The sequence below is a fragment of the Zea mays genome, chromosome 10 (genome assembly GCF_902167145.1).
Source record: "Zea mays cultivar B73 chromosome 10, Zm-B73-REFERENCE-NAM-5.0, whole genome shotgun sequence".
NCBI classification, from domain to species: domain Eukaryota; kingdom Viridiplantae; phylum Streptophyta; class Magnoliopsida; order Poales; family Poaceae; genus Zea; species Zea mays.
In genome coordinates, this window is record NC_050105.1 from 33,867,283 (window position 1) to 33,886,220 (window position 18,938).

An 18,938-nucleotide genomic window follows, 5' to 3' on the forward strand; every position below is an offset into this window, starting at 1 on the left:
ACATCCTAGCTAGCATTCTTGATCGCAAGCTGAATGAGTTTCTGGCACTCAATCAAGGAACCCGCACGGTACTGCAGTATGCGCAAGCCTTCAACGACCTATGCCAGTATGCAGGGTACCATGCTGATTCTGATGAAAAGAAGAGAGACCGCTTCCACAGGGGTCTTAACACCAAGCTGCGGGAACGAGTCAACACTGTCCGGGCTGATAGCTTCAATGAATTGGTCAACCTGGCCATCTCCCAGGAGGATTGCATTGTAGCTCACCGGGAAGAGAAGAAGAGAAAGGCACCAATGGCAGCACCATCCGCTTAGGCCCAGAGGTTTCGGATTGTTTCTCACAATCAGAGCAGGGGTTTCTAGCAGCAGGCAGGCAGATGGGTGATCAGGCCACCTCAGCAGCAGCAGCCGGCACCCAACCGCTTTCCAGCTCCCGCTCCAAGGAACAATCAGCCTCCGCAGCAGCAGCAGTTCCGCCAGGGCAATGGAAACAAGTGTTTCACTTGTGGCAATGTGGGCCACTATGCCAAGGATTGTCCCAGGAACCAGCAGAGGCAGATGCCAGCACCAAATCAAGACAAGGGAAGAAAGCAGAAGGTACAAGTCAGGCAAGGGAAGCTCGACTTCACTACTCTGGAGGAAGTACCTGAGGGAGCTCCTATCATGACCGGTATCTTTTCAGTTTATAATCAACCTGCTTTAATTCTGTTTGATTCTGGTGCATCTCATAGTTTCATTAGCCAAAAGTTTAGTGCTAAATGTGAACTGCCATTCTCTTGCTCAAAAGGGTCATTTATGATAGTCACACCTGGGGGTAAAATTTCAACTAATCAATTAAACCAAAGTGTGCCTATTCAACTGGGAAGCCACATTGTCAAAACCACCCTTCTTGTTTTGGGTTTGGAAAATGTGGACATTATTCTGGGAGCTAATTGGATGACCTTGCACCAAGTTGTGCTTGATGTAGCCAGCCGTACCGTGGAAATTAATTCTCCGTTCTGTGGGAACTTCACCTTAATTCTGCCCAGTCAGGGTTCTACTCAGTCATGTGCTTTCTCTATGACGGAGTTACCTCTGAAGAAGATCCCAGTGGTCTGTGAGTATGCAGATGTCTTTCCTGATGAATTGCCAGGAATGCCACCAGACCGGGATATTGAATTTGCCATCGAGTTGCAACCGGGAACGGCACCAATTTCCAAGAGGCCCTACCGAATGTCACCCGCTGAGTTTGGCAGAAATGAAGAAGCTATTGCAGGAGTTGCTGGATAAGGGATTTATTCGCCCAAGTAATTCGCCTTGGGGATGTCCAGCATTGTTTGTGAAGAAGAAGGATGAAAGCTTGAGGCTGTGTATAGATTACCGCCCTCTTAATGCGGTAACTATCAAGAACAAGTATCCTTTGCCTCGTATTGATGTTCTTTTTGCCAGTTGGTCGGGGCCAAGGTGTTTTCCAAAATAGACCTTCGCTCCGGCTACCATCAGATCAAGATACGAGCAAGTGATATTCCGAAGACGGCATTCTCAACCAGATATGGGCAATATGAATTTTTGGTAATGTCATTCGGGCTGACAAATGCACCAGCATATTTCATGTATCTGATGAATTCTGTTTTCATGCCTGAATTGGATAAATTCGTAGTGGTGTTCATCGATGATATTTTGGTCTACTCGAAGAACGAAGAAGAACATGTTGGGCATTTGCATGTAGTGCTTCAACGTCTGCGAGAGCACCACCTTTATGCCAAGTTGTCCAAGTGCGATTTTTGGCTAAAGGAAATCAAATTCTTGGGTCACACTATCTCTCAGGCAGGAATAGCTGTTGATCCTGATAAAGTGCAAGAGGTGATGAACTGGAAGCCACCAACGACTGTCCGTCAGATTCGAAGTTTTCTAGAATTAGCTGGTTATTACCGAAGATTTATTCCGGATTTCTCTCGAATTGTGAAGCCTATAACTGAGTTGCTGAAGAAAGAAGCCAAGTTTGTTTGGAGTCAGAAGTGCGAAGATGCCTTCCATGCATTAAGGCAGCATCTGACCACAGCACCAGTGTTAGCGCAACCCGACAACAGCAAGCCTTTTTATGTGTATTGTGATGCCTCCGACACTGGACTAGGTTGTGTCTTAATGCAAGACAACCGAGTCATTGCTTATGCCTCAAGAGCACTCAGGCCTCATGAGCAAAATTATCCCACTCATGACCTCGAGTTGGCAGCAGTGGTTCATGCATTAAAGATGTGGAGGCACTATTTAATGGGAACCCACTGCAACATCTTCACTGATCATAAGAGCCTTCAGTACATCTTTACTCAGGCTGATCTCAACATGAGGCAGAGAAGATGGCTAGAGCTGATCAAGGATTATGACCTGGAGGTACATTATCACCCAGGAAAAGCCAATGTGGTAGCAGATGCCTTGAGTCGGAAGTTGCAATGCAATTGTATTCTGATGGATTCTCGCATCAACACCTTGTGTGATGAGTTGAGCAAGATGCAAATATAAGTGATTCCTTCTGGTGCTTTGTCTCGCATTTCTATCGAGCCAGCTTTGCAAGACCAGAGAATCATGGCCCAGCTCAGTGACAAGGGAGTGCAGATTATCAAGAAGAATCTCCATCAGAAGGTTGAGAAGTATAAATGTTTCCACCAAGATGAAAAGGGTGTATTGTGGTTCAAAAGCAGATTGGTGATTCCTAAAAACCAGGACCTCAAGAGGAAAATCTTGGATGAGGCTCATCTCTCCAAATTCTCTATGCATCCGGGAAGCACCAAAATGTACCATGATCTGAAGCCTTTGTATTGGTGGACCAGAATGAAGAGGGAGATAGCCCAGCATGTATCAGAATGTGACACCTGTCAGAGGGTAAAGGCAAGCCACTTGAAATCAGCTGGAGCTTTGCAACCCCTATCTATACCTTCGTGGAAATGGGATGACATCAGCATGGATTTCATTGTGGGTCTGCCCAACACCTCTCGTCATCATGATTCGATTTGGGTTATTGTGGACCGACTGACGAAAGTGGCACATTTTCTTCCTGTGCACACCACTGATAAGGCTCAAAAGTATGCAGAGTTGTACATTGACCGGATCGTGTGTTTGCACGGATTACCTCGGACCATTGTTTCTGACCGAGGAGCCCAATTTGTTGCCAGATTTTGGGAACAACTGCAGGAGTCTTTGGGAACCAAGATAATCAGAAGTTCAGCTTACCACCCACAGACTAATGGTCAGACGGAAAGGGTAAACCAAATTCTGGAGGATATGCTGAGAGCTTGTGCAATCAATTGTGGCAAGAACTGGGATAAGCACCTCTCCTTGGCAGAGTTTGCTTATAACAACAGTTATCAATCCAGCCTAAGGATGGCACCTTTCGAAGCTCTCTATGGAAGAAGGTGTAGGACACCACTCAATTGGTCTCAACCTGGAGAAAGAGGAGTTTTTGGACCTGACTTAGTGACTGAAGCCAAAGGAAGGTCAAACTAATCAGGAAGAATCTAGAAGCTGCTCAGGCCAGGCAGAAGAGTTACCATGATAGAAGAAGGAAACCTCTCCAGTTCAAGGTGGGAGATTTCGTGTACCTCAAGGTATCACCCACCAAGGGAGTGCAGAGGTTTGGGATCAAAGGCAAGCTAGCCCCTCGTTACATTGGACCTTATGAGATCATCGAAGCATGTGGACCCGTGGCATATAAGCTGAAGTTACCTTCAAAAATGTCTGCCATTCACAGTGTGTTCCATGTATATCAGCTGAAGAAGTGTGTTCGATTGCCGACCGAGATCATAGCAGAGCCAGAATTGGAGATAGAACCAGATCTATCGTACCAAGAGTACCCTTCCAAGATTCTGGATTGCAAAGAAAGATCAACTCGGGCTAAATCGATCAAGATGTACAAGGTCCAGTGGAGTAATCACTTAGAGGAGGAAGCTACTTGGGAAACCGAGGAATTCTTGAGATCCAACTTCCCCGATTGCCTACCTAAGGAAGCTGGTACGTAATCACACCCAACCCCTCCTCCTGCCCTTTGAATCTAAAATTCAGAAATATAGCCTTAAATCATAATGAAGTAATCATGAAACAAAATTTAAAAAGGACTTCCTTCTGAAGTTGCAAAGAGAATGACATTCGAAGAACAGTTTGCTCGAATAATAACAATAAGCACTCATTTCCTATAAGTCTCACCCTTCGCTTCACCCCGGGAGGACTCTGGCCCGAATCTCGGGACGAGATTCCTTTAAGGGGGGAAGGTTGTGACACCCCAGTGTCACCTAGGGTTTCTCTCAAGTGCTAACCCAAGAGCCATCATTTTATGTGAGCAAAATTGAGCATGATTATCAAGTTGATCTAAGAATAAAAGAACCCACTAAGCTTATGCTTAAAAGCATCATGATCAAAACAAATGGGTTTTTCAAAAAGGCAAAAATGTGCAACCCCAACAAAAACCCTAATTGAGCCCAATGAACAAAATCCAAGAGAATGGGGAAAAGGGTATGAAAAATTTAAAATCATGGCTGGGGCCAATTATAAACATTGAAGTATATTTAATAGGAAACAATAAAGATTGAGGAAGCTTGGCCAAAATAATTCAAATAAAACCCCAAGCAAGCTTCTCAAGTGGGGACTCAATAGGAAATTCTGAATTTCAGAATTCTGAATTTCAGACCTTGAGCCAAAGATCAAGCATGTTCACATTGATCCCTAACTCAAATCCTAATGGCCCCATTAACAAAATTGTGCTTAACTAACCCCTCTGTCGCATGCCAGAAGATGGCATTGGGACGCGAGCCCTAGACACGACAAAACCCTGGATTTGCCTCGGGTTTGAGCAGGGAGACAGACCGGATTTCCGGGCTCCAAATCTCTGCAACCAGTAGGCAAAATCCTATGACCCCCACACAAGATCGGTAGCTTGTAGGGAGGAGAAGAGGTTTTGTGCACTGACCAAGGCGAGAGCAGGCTCGGATGGGCGACCACACGCGCCAGAACTTGGGCAGAACGCACGGGCAGACGTGTTCGACCCTGGTCGGCACGCCGGCGCTCGCCCAACCCGCGCGCACGCTCGCCCCGGCGTTCAGTCAAGTCCGCTGCGCGCCCTTGCCCTCGGTCGTGCCCGCCCGCGTCTATAAAGCCTCCCCCGGCGCGCCTCACTTCACCCCACGCTCACCACCGCCGGCCAGTCACCCCTCCTTAGCTCCGGCGAGCTCTTTCCCGCCCGCCATTGCCGCCAGAGCTTCGGCCACCGTGTCCAGCCCACTCCAGTCACCTCCAAGTCGCGCCAGCGCATCGGTTAGCTCCACCATAGGCCCGTGAAGCTTTCCAAGCCCTCGGACCCGGCAGAACTTCACCGGAAGGCGAAGATCCACTACAAGAAACTAATAAATGTTCGTGGGTTAACTTAAGAACGTGGGTACCGACGTTCTTAATTGAGTTAAGTTCATGGGTTTGTTGAAGAACGTGAGTACCCACGTTCTTAGTTTAAATTCGTGCGCCCTAAATAAAACCGTAGAACTTATAGTACTAGAAACGTGGGTACCCACGTTCTTAATTTAAGTTCGTGGGCCACGTCGACACCGTCGAACTTAACCCAAACTAAAGCCCTAGCGAACCGCGCGTGCTCTTCTATCCCTCCTCCACAGCGCCGCCGCCAGCCCACGCGCCCGCCGCCACCGCTCCTCCCCCGCGCGTCGCCGCTCCTCCACACGCCCGCCGCCACCGCTCCTCCACGCGCCCGCCGCCGCTCGTACGACGCCGAAGGAAGGTAGGTGGGCCGTGCATTCATTCGATCCACTGCCATCCAGAACGAACGATAGATGCACCGACCGATTATCCTTTGCTCACACTCAAATCCCGCAGGTTCGTTCCCGAGAAGTTCGAGGAGATATTCGCCAGGCACGCCAGGACTGTCCCCGACGCCCTGACCTCGGACGAGATCGACTAGCTGCTCTAGACGAACAGAGATCCTGGGGACTACAGCGGGTGGTACGTACGTGTAAAGCCCAAAAATGGTGGTAATTTCCCTCCCCAATGCTCGTACAGCATCAGCTCTCACTCACTCCGTTTTTTTTCTGTCCTCGCTTGCGCACAAATCGAAAGGGCTGACGCGGAAGCGGAGTGGAAGATCCTGTACAGTCTCGGCAAGAACGGGGACGGCCTCCTCCGCAAGGACGTCGCGAGGAGCGTCTACGACGGGACTCTGTTCAGCCGGCTCACGCCCAGATGGAAATCTCCCGATAGGGAGACGCTGATAAGCGTGGTCCGGGATAACTGAACCGAGAGGACCGTGCCATATCTGCGTCCTCTTGTTGTGTTGCTTATTGGTAGCACAAGGTAGATCCGACTAGGATAGGATGTTGTCTTACGCTGGGCTGCTCTAATATTTTATTTTTCATCTTTTACACAGGCACAAATGAGGGACTTGTCTAGCTTTGTTGAGACTAGGCAACAACTTTTGTCGTTAAAGCCAAATCACCGCATGAACTGGATTGGTTTTGCGGTTGCTCATCATTTGAATTCTGAGTATGCCACTTTCTAGTCGATGTCGATTAGAACCAATCATATATGATTTAGCATAATATGTCTTGGAACACTACTGAATTTTTATATGCTACATATGCTATGGTGAAAGTACGGTAGCAAACTTTATCCCAAACATTGTTGAGTGTGCACTGTAAGCAATTGAAGTAGTACACGGTATAAAGTGCGAGCTGAATACAATCTTCTTGGCTCATGGGTTCCTTTATCATGTCAATTATTTGATTGCTCTTTGTCATCATTGCAAAACATACTTTGTATAATATATGGCTTTTTCATTTTTTGGCATATTGGTGTTCTTTTCTTTTAAGTGTGTAGATAGCCTAAAGGTCCATTAGTCCAGGGTTTGCACAAATGTCTCTGACTCTCTGCCTCACTTGTATATACCTCATTTCTTATAATTGAGTTGTACAGACTGAAGATATTTTTTCTGTGATCCAAACCTGACCACTTATATTTTTGTTTGTATTCTTTTATATCAGATGTAGAAACTTGTTCATTTATTTGTGATCTATGTGCTAAAGATTATGATTAAGATAAAGCATTTACTGCATGAAAGAATTAATCACTTAACGTGGTTGTTTGACTTGGAACTGATACTGATTGTCACTTGCAGTTCTTCCAAGGCAGTAGAAGTATTGGAGGCATACGAGGGGACACTGGAAGATGATTATCCTCCAGAGAATGAGCGATACGAACACAATGATATGCTGTTGTATAAGGTTTGTGTTTATTGAATAGGATTGCAATTTCTTTTATTAGTATTGGATCAGAAAAAATGTTTAACATTTGGTGTCTGTTTTTGTTCACAGTATAGTATTTTGTTCAATTGCTCTACATCCACCTTCCATGTCGTGTGAAGCTTGTGGTTTGAGTTATGAAATACTCAAATAAGTGGTACCTAATTATTTTCTATTTTTGATGTCAAGTACGACCGCCACTTCGCCGCCAAGTACGAGCTGGGGAAGGAGGTGGGTCGCGACCATTTCGGCCACACCTGCTCGCGCGCGCCCGCAAGGGAGACATGAGAGGCCAGGTCATGGCTGTCAAGGTCATCTCCAAAGCCAAGGTCTTGCTATTCATGATCTCACAGTGCTCTTTTATTGGACGCACGACACGATCTTACCTGTTTCAATCGGCTCGGTTCCTCCACTGGATCATGAACAAACTATGTGGGATGACATAATTGTCATCCTGTTGTGATCTTTTTTAACTCTCTTTTAGTAGATCAGTATCTGTTGGGAACTCTCTTTCCCTAAGGATATAATGGTTTTCGGACGAAGGTTATAAAGGACATATCTTCATAAACATAGAACGTAATAATGGAGAAGGAATCATATGAAACATAAAGATAACATAAACAGTAGTGTATTACTATCGACCCGTTTCCATTTTATTATAACGGGAAGATAAAAATGATATCAGATTGCAAGTGTACCTTAACTCGTAAGAAGGTAAAAGTACAAGTGTGACGCAAAAAACAATGCTAAATCAGCCCGTCCCGTACAGGAATAATGTTCACCTATTTATAGGCACGGGTCGCAGCCCATGCAAAATTACATTAATGCCCTTTACATTTATCAATAACTCTATAGTAATTCTTCAGGGTCTAATTTGTCTTTTCATCTTTAAGTCGGTTTCCTCTTCCTGCCGTTATGCCGAAGCTCTTCTGTACATAGCTTCGTGATTGTCTTATCCTTCGTCGTGATCGCCGTCTCAGTCAAGCTTCGTCTTAACCATGTCCTTGTATACTCACAATCTGTCTTCGAAGGTACCTGTTCACATATTTCTCTTGGAAAACGTAGTCAAATTACGTTTTTTAGGACCTTCGTAAGCCGAAGGCCCCCAACAGTAGCCCCTCGCAATATTAATTTGCTTGGAATAACAAGTTTATATTGCGACATGGACGAAGGCTTTGAGCCGAAGGTCCGAAAAAACACCTTCCCTTTGCTAGAATTAGCAACAGTCATTGGCAAATGGGGCCCTCCAGTTTCCAACATAATGGGTTTATAAATACGGGCTCGATACAATTTACTCGGCACGCTCCCTTGCCATTCGTTTTGCCTGCTCAAATAGTTTTCTGCCCACAAATATTTTGTTGCCTCCCTGGTTTTAAGCTTCGGAAGCGAGAGGAAAGAATTCCGAAGAGATGTCTGAGGAGAAGAAGGTTGTTGCCGAAATGAAGCTGAGTCTTTCTGAAGAGATGCATCTGGGTTTTCTTTAGTCTATGTCGAAGACCAACACAGAGAAGATCACTAAAGAAATTTTGGAAGGTTTATCTGAAGATACTGGTGACAGCGACAGCTATGATGCGGATAGTGGTGGCGAAGACTCCGAAGATCGACCTTGGCGACCAAGCCATGCGGTTTTCGGCAAATCAAGTATTAAAGAAAGTCATCTTGCCAACATGAGGGGAAGATATTTCCGGGATTTGTCTATTGTAAGGGCCGACGAGGGAGAGAAGACTTGCCCAACTCCTGAGGAAAATGAAGTTGTAATATTTCGAAGCTTCTTGAAAGCTGGACTGCGATTTCCCCTGAGCCGTTTTATTGTGGAGGTGCTGAAGATATTTGAAATCCACCTTCACCAACTTATCCCCGAAGCGATCATAAGGATGAATATTTTCGTGTGGGCTGTGAGGAGCCAAGGCTTGGAACCTGATGCAAAGAGCTTCTGCAATATACATGAATTGTTATACGAGACTAAACCCTGGGGTAAGGAACAATATCATAACAACTTTGGCTGCTATAGCTTCGGCTCTCGTTCTGGGTCAAGCTGCCCAGTGCCGACCTTTCGCAAGAGGTGGCCTGGCGATTGGATGACGGAATGGTTTTACGTGAAAAATGACTTGAAATCTCGAGAAGATATAAAGAAGATTATTATGCATCCCATCTGGCAACGCTTCGGCCTGCGAAGGCCGAAGGTGGAAATGAATGAAGCAGCCGAAGAATGCCAGAGAGCCTTCGGAGTTGTTTGTTCTTTTATTGGGACGCGGGATTTAACACAAGAACATATTGCCTTCAGAGTGTGGCCTCTTGCGGATAATTGGGAAATGCCGAAAGAAACTATTAAAGAAACTGACGAAGGTGGGCTAGTCCGACTGAAGTACACATTCAAGTATGGAGACAAATTCGTTGAACCAGATGATGATTGGTTAAAGAGCATTGAGATTGTAAGTGATGAATTGCTTGGGGCATATTCGAAGGCCGAAGATACTGCTTTGTCAGCGGCCTTCGGAGGCCAAAAAAGGAAAAGACTCAACCGGGTATTTGATGCAATCGGGTTCGTCTACCCCGACTACCGCTATCCCATTCGAGGGCAGAAAAGAAAGGCACAACTTCTGCGAAAGAAAAAACTGCAGCTGCTCCTAGTGAGCCAGCACCGAAGAGAAAAAGGGTAAAAGTTCTCACACATCGGCCTCGCTATATTGAACCAGCCACGGTGCCTGAATTCACCGGAGAGACCTCTTCGGCCACCGAGGCTGAAGAGCCAACCCTGCTGCCAGAAGTCGCAGAAATGGCCAAAGCGCCAACAACAAAAGAATTGGAGGAGCCAGAGAGTCTGTTACCAGAAACCAAAGAGATGGCCGAAGCACCATCGACAGAAAAGATGGAAGAAGCAAAAGCATCAACTGAGGAAGCAAAAATATCAGAAATTTTAAGTCCTTCAGTAGAAATTGAAGTAGCAAAAATTAAAAAGGGGCCGACAGTAACCCCAAAAAGGAAAAGAATGGTTAATGTGTTAGATGTTTTGGAAACAATTAAACTTCCAAGCACAACTCCAAAGAAAACTGGTGAAACTTCTGAGGCACTTGCTGAAGTGTCTGTTGCTGAAGCTCCAAAGCAACAAACTGGAGTTGAATCTGGGCCTTCAGAACCAACCAAGGCAGTACCTTCGGAAGCAGAAGAAGTAAAAAATTGCAAAGGCAACCGAGGAACTGAAAATGTCGGAGCCAGCTTCGGTCGAAGAAATTGATACTGCTGTCCCCGAAGCATCTTCCAAAACATACAATTATATTATGCGTCATGCTGCGGGGAAAAAGTTATCGGAAGAAGAAGTTTTTGAAGCTAATCACTATGCCAAAGAATTAAAATATCCGAGGGGGGCACTAGTATTCAATGGGATGGACGAAGAGGATTTCCTATACTGCCTCCCAGACAATAAAGAATTATCCGTCTGTCGGGAGATGTCTAGAAGCATGGGGTTTCCGAAGCTCGAAGCTGGCTTAAGCGCTATGACGAAAGAAGATCTCGCGGATAGCCTTGCGTACAATAGCCTGAAGGTATGGGGATTAGTCGTTTGGAAACTTTATAATTCGTAACTCATTCTTTTATTCTTATACAAACTCTTTTTCATATAGGGTTTAATTCTAAGCAACGCATTGAGAGCACAAAAGAGTGCCGAGGACGAGAGCTATGAGATTGCGTTCAACAATCTACGATCAGAAGTTATTAAACTGAGAAACGAAGCTCTGGAAAAAGATAAAATTCTGCTTACATTGATAGACAAGGTAAGAAAGGACGAAGCTGCTTCGAAGGCCCAGGCCGAAGCTCAAAAACGTGAAATTAAAGATCTTCAGAAACAGCTAGCTAGAGCTAAAGAAGAACGTATACTTGAAGAGACAAAACGAGAGCTTAGTGACCAATTGGCCAATCATTTGGAGATAAGTGTTAAGGAGCTTCGTGCATCCCAGAGGAAGTGTTATGTTAAATCCATAGAGTGCGTCAAAAAGATAAAATCCAGCTTTGCCAGCGTTGGCGCGTTCTCTAGTGAAGAGAATTTTTCAAGAGGCGATCCCGAAGGTCCCATGGAATGGATCAGCCACGAAGCGGAGGCCTTCGAGGAAATTCTGAACAGCCGCGGCGACATCTGCGCTTTTTCGGGTGCTAGAGGGATTGCTACTGTTTTGGAGAAGAAAGGCTGTGAACATGTAAAATCCTTAGCGCAGTCCGAAGCTACATTGTCTACTGAAGACATTAAAGACCCCTCACCCGAAGCAAGCATGATCGGCGGAAAATTCTTCACCGATATCTGGGATAACGGCGGCTGAGAACTGGCGCAAGAAATTATTCAAAGGAGTGAAAAAGGCATCCACGATGCTAGAAAAGTGGCGGAAGCTGCCGAAAAGAGTACAGAGCCCGAAGGGCACATAGGTATTGATTAGTGGTTTTTATGATGCTGTAATTTTTATTTCCAAACTCCGTTCTCGGTTTGTAATAGTAATATAGCCGTATCTTTTCTTCCCTCAGAAACTGCTGAGGCATCTAAGGGCCCCCACCCGAAGGGGGACGATGAAATTAGACAAATGGCCAAAGCCATTATGGACAAGGTTGTCAACCAACTATTGAACGAAGCTGCAGAAATAGTGCTTAAAGAGGATTGAATGTCATTGTAAAAACATTTGAAATGTAAAAATGTGTAATATATTGTAACTTTAAATGTAATATACAATCTATTTATAGTTTAATTCTTTACGATGCATGAAACTTTGCATACATACCATTTTTGAGCCTTCGGCGAAAAAACACCTTCCCTTCTTTTCATGCTTCGTGAAGAAAATCTTTTCTATAAGAATTTTCTTACTTTTCTGATAAAAAATATCCAAGCTTCGTGAAATATTCTTCGAAGCTGTAAAAAAGTTGTGTGTTGCTTTTCCGATGGGGCTACACTTCATCCCGATTTGCCTTGTGCCTTAGCACGATTTTTTCTTTCCCAAAATATGTTCCGAAGGTCAATATTGTATCCCCTTCTTGTTCCAGATGCATTATGCTGTATGATGCTTATGTTATGCAAAAATGATGTGATGATGTCATGTTATACAAAAATGATATTTGTGCCGCAGATACATACCCCTGTGATAAAGCACACAGACTTTTTATATCAGCGCTGACTTTTTGCTGTAAGCCTCCCTTAGGAGCTTCTTCGCCTTTTACTTTCAGCGGAATCAGCGCTTATTTTTCACAGTAAGCCTCCCTTAGGAGCTTCTTCGCCTTTTACTTTCAGCGGAATCAGCGTTTATTTTTCGCTGTAAGCCTCCCTTAGGAGCTTCTTCGCCTTTTACTTTCAGCGGAATCAGCGTTTATTTTTCGCTGTACGTTTAGAAAACTTACACTGCGCTCCTTTAGGAACGACTTTTTACTGCTTCGAACAATTTGTACTGTGTCCATTAGATAATACAAAGATCCTTCAAATCAATATAAGTTCGTATGCTTCGGCAACTCGAGCCTATGGAAAAAACATATTTTTATTATGGTAAAAGACGGAAGTATTACAAGAAATTGAAATTCAATTAAAGACATTTAAACTCTTCATAATTGTTCCTTATTAACAAAAGGGTAATAGGGAATGTAGAAAATGCAAAAGAACTGCTGTTGAGGTAGGATATTCGTCAGTAAATGTGCTTCGACTCTGGCACAGTGCTATTGACTGTGCGAGCTTCGGACTCCTCTCTGAAGTCCCGCTGAAGGTTAGTGCGCTGACTCCCTTCTGGCTGCTGACCTCTTTGAATCGGCGGTGGCGGTGGAGGTTGCTGCCAGGATGCTTGGGATTGGCTTGCCGAAGCAACAGAAGCTGCAGGATGGTTGCCTACATATTCTGGAATATAAGGTGAGTGATACGAAGCAGTATGCATGACCTGCTTCGGCTGACTCTGTTGCGCTGCTGCTTCTGCTATTTCCTTCTGCTTCTGGATGGTAACATGGCACATCCTGGTAGTATGGCCCTTGTCTTCACCACAGAATAGGCAATATATTTTTCTTGGCTGGTCTCCAAACCTTCCCCCGAAGCCCCTGGCGCCTCTGCCCCTTGGCGCTGGCGGCCGAAAAGAATTCTGCTATTGGGCCGAAGCTTGTGAAGAGTGTTGTGGCCTTTGCTGCTGGCTTCCTCGATCATCAGTTTGAGCAGAGTTATGGATTGACCTAACATGCCTCGGGTGAAATCTTCCTCCGAAGCCCCTGGTCATTTCAGAAAACCTGAATGCTTCCTCCCTTCTTTGGCGGAAGTCATTGTCAGCTCGAATGTATTCGTCCATCTTCTGGAGCAGCTTCTCCAACGTTTGTGGTGGCTTCCTGGCAAAGTACTGCGCTGATGGTCCCGGCCGAAGCCCCTTAATCATGGCCTCAATGACAATTTCATTGGGCACTGTTGGCGCTTGTGCCCTCAGACGCAGAAACCTCCGGACATACGCCTGAAGGTACTCTTCGTGGTCCTGGGTACATTGGAAGAGAGCCTGAGCGGTGACTGGCTTCGTATGAAACCCTTGGAAGCTAGTTATCAGCATATCCTTCAATTTCTGCCAAGAAGTGATTGTCCCTGGCCGAAGGGATGAGTACCAAGTCTGAGCAACGCTCCTGACGGCCATGACAAAAGATTTTGCCATGACTGCCGTATTGCCACCATACGAAGATATTGTCGCTTCATAGATCATTAGGAATTGCTTTGGGTCTGAGTGACCGTCATACATGGGGAGCTGGGGTGGCTTGTAAGACTGTGGCCATGGTGTAGCCTGCAATTCTGTTGAAAGAGGAGAAGCATCATCAAAAGCAAAGTTTCCATGATGGAAATCCTCATACCAGTCATCCTCATTGTGGAAGTCTTCCTGATGAAGCTCTCTGCGTGGAGGCCTTCGGCTTTGATCATCTTGAACAAGATGACGAACCTCTTCAGAAGCTTCGTCTATCTGTCTCTGAAGATCAGCTAGACGAGCCATCTTCTCCTTCTTGCGTTGAACCTGCTGCTGAAGGATCTCCAGGTTTTGGATTTCCTGATCTAGGTCATCCTCCGGAGGTGTTGGACTGACAGCCTTCCTCTTCTGGCTTCGGGCCTCTCTAAGAGAAAGGACATCCTGATTGGGATCCAGCGGCTGTAAAGTACCAGCCCCTGTCGCTGAAGCTTTTTTCGGCGGCATGACGAAGGTGATGCTTGCCGAAAGTGTTCAAAACTCAAAAAATGGAAGTGAGTTCACCGGAGGTGGGCGCCAATGTTGGGAACTTGTTCTCAAATGCTATGAATCAAGAACAAGGCAACAGAAAATGTTAAATGTTAATGTCCTTCGTCCTTTTAAGCATTATTTCCCTAAGGATATAATGGTTTTCGGACGAAGGTTATAAAGGACATATCTTCATAAACATAGAACGTAATAATGGAGAAGGAATCATATGAAACATAAAGATAACATAAACAGTAGTGTATTACTATCGACCTGTTTCCATTTTATTATAACGGGAAGATAAAAATGATATCAGATTGCAAGTGTACCTTCAACTCGTAAGAAGGTAAAAGTACAAGTGTGACGCAAAAACCAATGCTAAATCAGCCCGTCCCGTACGGGAATACCGTTCACCTATTTATAGGCACGGGTCGCAGCCCATGCAAAATTACATTAATGCCCTTTACATTTATCAATAACTCTATAGTAATTCTTCAGGGTCTAATTTGTCTTTTCATCTTTAAGTCGGTTTCCTCTTCCTGCCGTTATGCCGAAGCTCTTCTGTACATAGCTTCGTGATTGTCTTATCCTTCGTCGTGATCGCCGTCTCAGTCAAGCTTCGTCTTAACCATGTTCTTGTATACTCACAATCTGTCTTCGAAGGTACCTGTTCACATATTTCTCTTGGAAAACGTAGTCAAATTACGTTTTTGAGGACCTTCGGAAGCCGAAGGCCCCCAACAGTATCTCTGAAGTGCCACTACCACAGGTGTTGCAATTATAAGTTCATGATTTGCTTCTTGGCTGACTTGCAGGGTGATCAGTTTTTTCTCCCCGATGGTATTGGCATTGGCATTGTCATTTCCCCGCAGGGTTAGAAGTACATTGTAGAGATCTTGTTTCAGCAATGCCGCATTTAATAATGTGCCCATTTTCATGATCTGAGTGTTCAATTGTTCATCCATCTATCACCTGTTTCTTGCTTTTTTGTTCTTTCTGTAAGCTATCATGGCATAGTAGTTTATGCAGCTGTAGATCACTAGCTTGGCAGCGACAGAGTTCCTTGTGAGACCTCAGAGAACCTATTCCCGAGTATCTCCATCATATTGTTGTTCATGCCATTAGTTTAGGTGTCCCTTGGTCCATTCTGCATCATTTTATTATATGATCATAAGTAGAAGAAACATAGGAAAAAGTGTAGGAACTAAAGAAATGTCTCTTAGATTCTTGGTGCCAAAGCTGAGGACATGTTGATATTGGGGACTGCTTTCCACTGACATTGTTCTGATTGTTGAATGATTTAATTTTGATCTCAGTTTTACTTGGCATCTAAAATGTTTGTGCAACAAGTTGTCGAGAAAACCTAGTGTACGATAGGCGACACAGAAGAATTCTACGTGCATGGGTGCATTGATGTTTTCATGCATGTATATTGTCGTTTTTTGAGGGATACAACATTAATTAATTAATGACTATTTTGGCCTGCTATAATTTTCGCTTGTGCTACTGAAATTATTTGAGCAGGAGATGTATTTATTGAATCTATTGTGTTTCTTCCTTCTATATAGTTCTTTATTTGAATTGCGTGCAATTTTATTCCTTGTTACAACATACACACATACATGGTATATACCTTTTGAGGCTAGAAGCTAACAGATGCTCAAGGGATCCTTTCAATTAAGATTAAGGTTCTCTTAGACAACCCATCAGTTAGCGCTAAATTCACTTTCCTAGCACCTAGCTCACTGCACCAGGGGAAAATATATCTTGATCTAGATTTTATATTTAGTTTGCAAAATTCACCTCATTCCTTTGTTTTTCTCTTGCAGATGACAACGACAATATCTATTGAGGATGTGCGCAGAGAGGTGAAAATTTTGAAGGCGTTATCTGGACATTCCAATCCTGTCAAGTTTTATGATGCTTGTGAGGACGCCCTTAATGTCTACATAATCATGGAGTATGTTTTTCTTCCTTCACTTTGCATAATATTGATCTATGTAAAAACAGTGAATATTGCATGTGCTGTTTATCTTGAAACAACATGTATGATAGTGCTCAAAAGTCGCATTGTCTACCTTAGGGTTGATGTTCTCTTGCAGCACATTAACATTATATATGGTAGCAGGCCATTCTGGGCACAAACTGAATCAGGTATTTTTCGCTTAGTGCTGAGAGCTCACCCTAATTTTGACGACTCACCATGGCAATCAGTATCGCCTGAAGCTAAAGATTTTGTCAAAAGACTTCTTAACAAGGATTACAGAAAAAGAATGACTGCTGCACAGGCACTCTGTAAGTACTCTCAATGTTTCACTATGTTTCTATTTTTTCTGCCAATTTGTTGTTCTTTCATATTTTTCTGCCAATTTGTTGTTCTTTCATATTTTTCTGCCATACTTGCTTTGCTGCATAAAACTGTAATATTATTGCTTGCTGAGTTCCTAAGACAGAGTGTGCTGTTAACTCGTGAACTTGTTGGTTTGGTTATAGATTCGTGAGAAGTACCTATCATTGAAGAAAGGTACCCGACCAGACATAACAACGGCAATTGAAGATGTAAAAACCATTCTTATTCAACATTTTATAGTGTTCACACAAATAAAGGCTTCTCTAACTCCCCCTAAACTAAATATCATTTGGTAATAACCAGGAGCTTCACAGTGCTCGATCTTCATTTGAGCAAGCCCGTTTCAACCTGGTACGATTTGCATTGTCCATTACTTTGCTCCTTAGTTTCTGAGCTTATATGCTTACCATGCCATTGTTTGCGATGTCCATGTTAATTTCTCAGGTCACTTCACTTTCCCATGTCGAGGCAACGAAGAGCTATGAATTTTTGGAGGCTGTTAGTGCGACGATGGACTCACATCTTCGAATTTTAAACAAGTACCTCCTTGCATATTTTGCCTTGTGGTGTAGCTATGTTATGCATGAATGTGATTAATCCTATCAATTTCTATTTGTCAGGGATATGAACTATTGCATCAAATGGAACCATATATTAATCAGGTAACTCTTAAACTATTTCTCTTTGTATTATGGTGTTAATGTTTTGCTCTAGTAGTTACATATCTTATTTCTGCTTTTAATCCAGTAGTTGGGAGAGGTGATCTTTGCATGAGTCCAGTAGAATTTGAACCTTCTGTAAGTGATGATTTAGTACTGGAGAAGAAATCTGGAAATGGGCAACATGATGTCAGAGGCACACATCATCACAGAACCAGCATGAAACCTGAAAAACCAATTGACTTGCTTAGGAAAGTTGATGGCAATAATATGTGTGCTAACTGTGGTGCTTCAGAACCTGATTGGGCATCATTAAACCCTGGCGCACTTCTATGCATAGAGTGTTCTGGGGTGCACAGAAATCTTGGAGTGCATATATCAAAGGTTTCTACAAAACCTTTAACTGTTAATTCTTTTAAATAGACTCTTGTTTCTCTTGATGGTTTTGCAATATTTATTTCTGTATTCATTTATTCTTTGAAGTCTAGAGGTTGAAACTTTAAAGTCTAGAAGTTGTTTCAGTGTGTGCATGATATCAAATAGACTTGGGCTTTGGTGCAGTGGTGTTATCACACCGACAACTACACCTAAAGCTACAACACATGTTTTGCATAAAGAAAGTGAAACAGTTTTTTCTCGAACACACAGAACTCGCATCATTATATTAAGGAAGTGAAATATGATCGTTTTTTATAGCTTAGTATCATTTTTCTATTGCTAATTTAGGATAGTTATATATTTATTTTGATAGAATAGTAGCCTAAACACATGCATCTTATTTCAGGTTAGATCTCTGACACTTGATGTCAGAGTTTGGGAGCCATCTGTAATCAATCTCTTTCAGTCATTAAGCAACATGTTTGTCAACAGTATTTGGGAAGAGACGCTGCCAGATGATAATTCAAGGTAATATTATTGTTTTGAATCTCTTTATGAAGTAATTCCATGTCTATTGCTCTCCAGGTAACAAACTCTCAACATTGTTTCTTTTGCAGTGCTGATGGATCAGACACATCACAGTACCTCTCTGTTAGCAAGCCTAATCTCTTTATGAGAATTTTGGTTTATTTTGTTTGATTCCGGCTCTCATCAAGTGACTCCTCCCCCTCACGTTGACTTTGCGGACAGATGTCTCAATTCTAGTGGTGGAGCTACGAACTATCTGATGTCCTGATCGAGAGCGATGGAGCTAATGTTTGAACTTGTGAACTAAAAATATGAATTATGGATGTGAACTTATGTATTTGGAATTATGTGAATTTGTGAACTTATGTATTTGGACTTGTGTGAATTTGTGATATGAACATATATCCATGTGTTTGAAATCTGTATTGTATGTGATATTCTGTGTTGCATGTGATTTATGTTTGTCTAATTTTTCATTTCTGTAATTTTTATTTTTTTTCTGGAAAAGGGATAAGAACGTGGGTACCCACGTTCTTAATGTTAAGAACGTGGGTACCGTCGAACTTAATGTG

At 43.5% G+C, this 18,938-nt stretch overlaps 2 protein-coding genes across 3 annotated transcripts; both read left to right on the forward strand.

Annotated features, from left to right (window-relative positions):
- The first annotated feature begins 7,470 nt into the window (after positions 1-7,470).
- Positions 7,471-17,564, forward strand: LOC103641002 (ADP-ribosylation factor GTPase-activating protein AGD3-like). The gene is made up of 6 exons (XM_020545319.1): positions 7,471-7,593; positions 16,945-17,010; positions 17,105-17,152; positions 17,246-17,340; positions 17,422-17,463; positions 17,552-17,564. The coding sequence occupies exons 1-6, from the start codon at positions 7,549-7,551 to the stop codon at positions 17,562-17,564; spliced, it is 309 nt and encodes a 102-aa protein (XP_020400908.1). The 5' UTR covers positions 7,471-7,548.
- LOC109943148 (ADP-ribosylation factor GTPase-activating protein AGD3) lies at positions 17,364-18,561 on the forward strand. Of its 2 annotated transcripts, none has more exons than XM_020546001.3 (4): positions 17,364-17,463; positions 17,549-17,844; positions 18,245-18,366; positions 18,456-18,561. In XM_020546001.3, the coding sequence occupies exons 2-4, from the start codon at positions 17,572-17,574 to the stop codon at positions 18,535-18,537; spliced, it is 477 nt and encodes a 158-aa protein (XP_020401590.1). In that variant the 5' UTR covers positions 17,364-17,463; positions 17,549-17,571; the 3' UTR covers positions 18,538-18,561. The 2 variants fall into 2 exon arrangements, with proteins under 2 accessions (XP_020401590.1, XP_020401591.1); XM_020546002.1 differs by having other exon boundaries at positions 17,401-17,463; positions 17,552-17,844.
- The last annotated feature ends 377 nt before the right edge of the window (positions 18,562-18,938 follow it).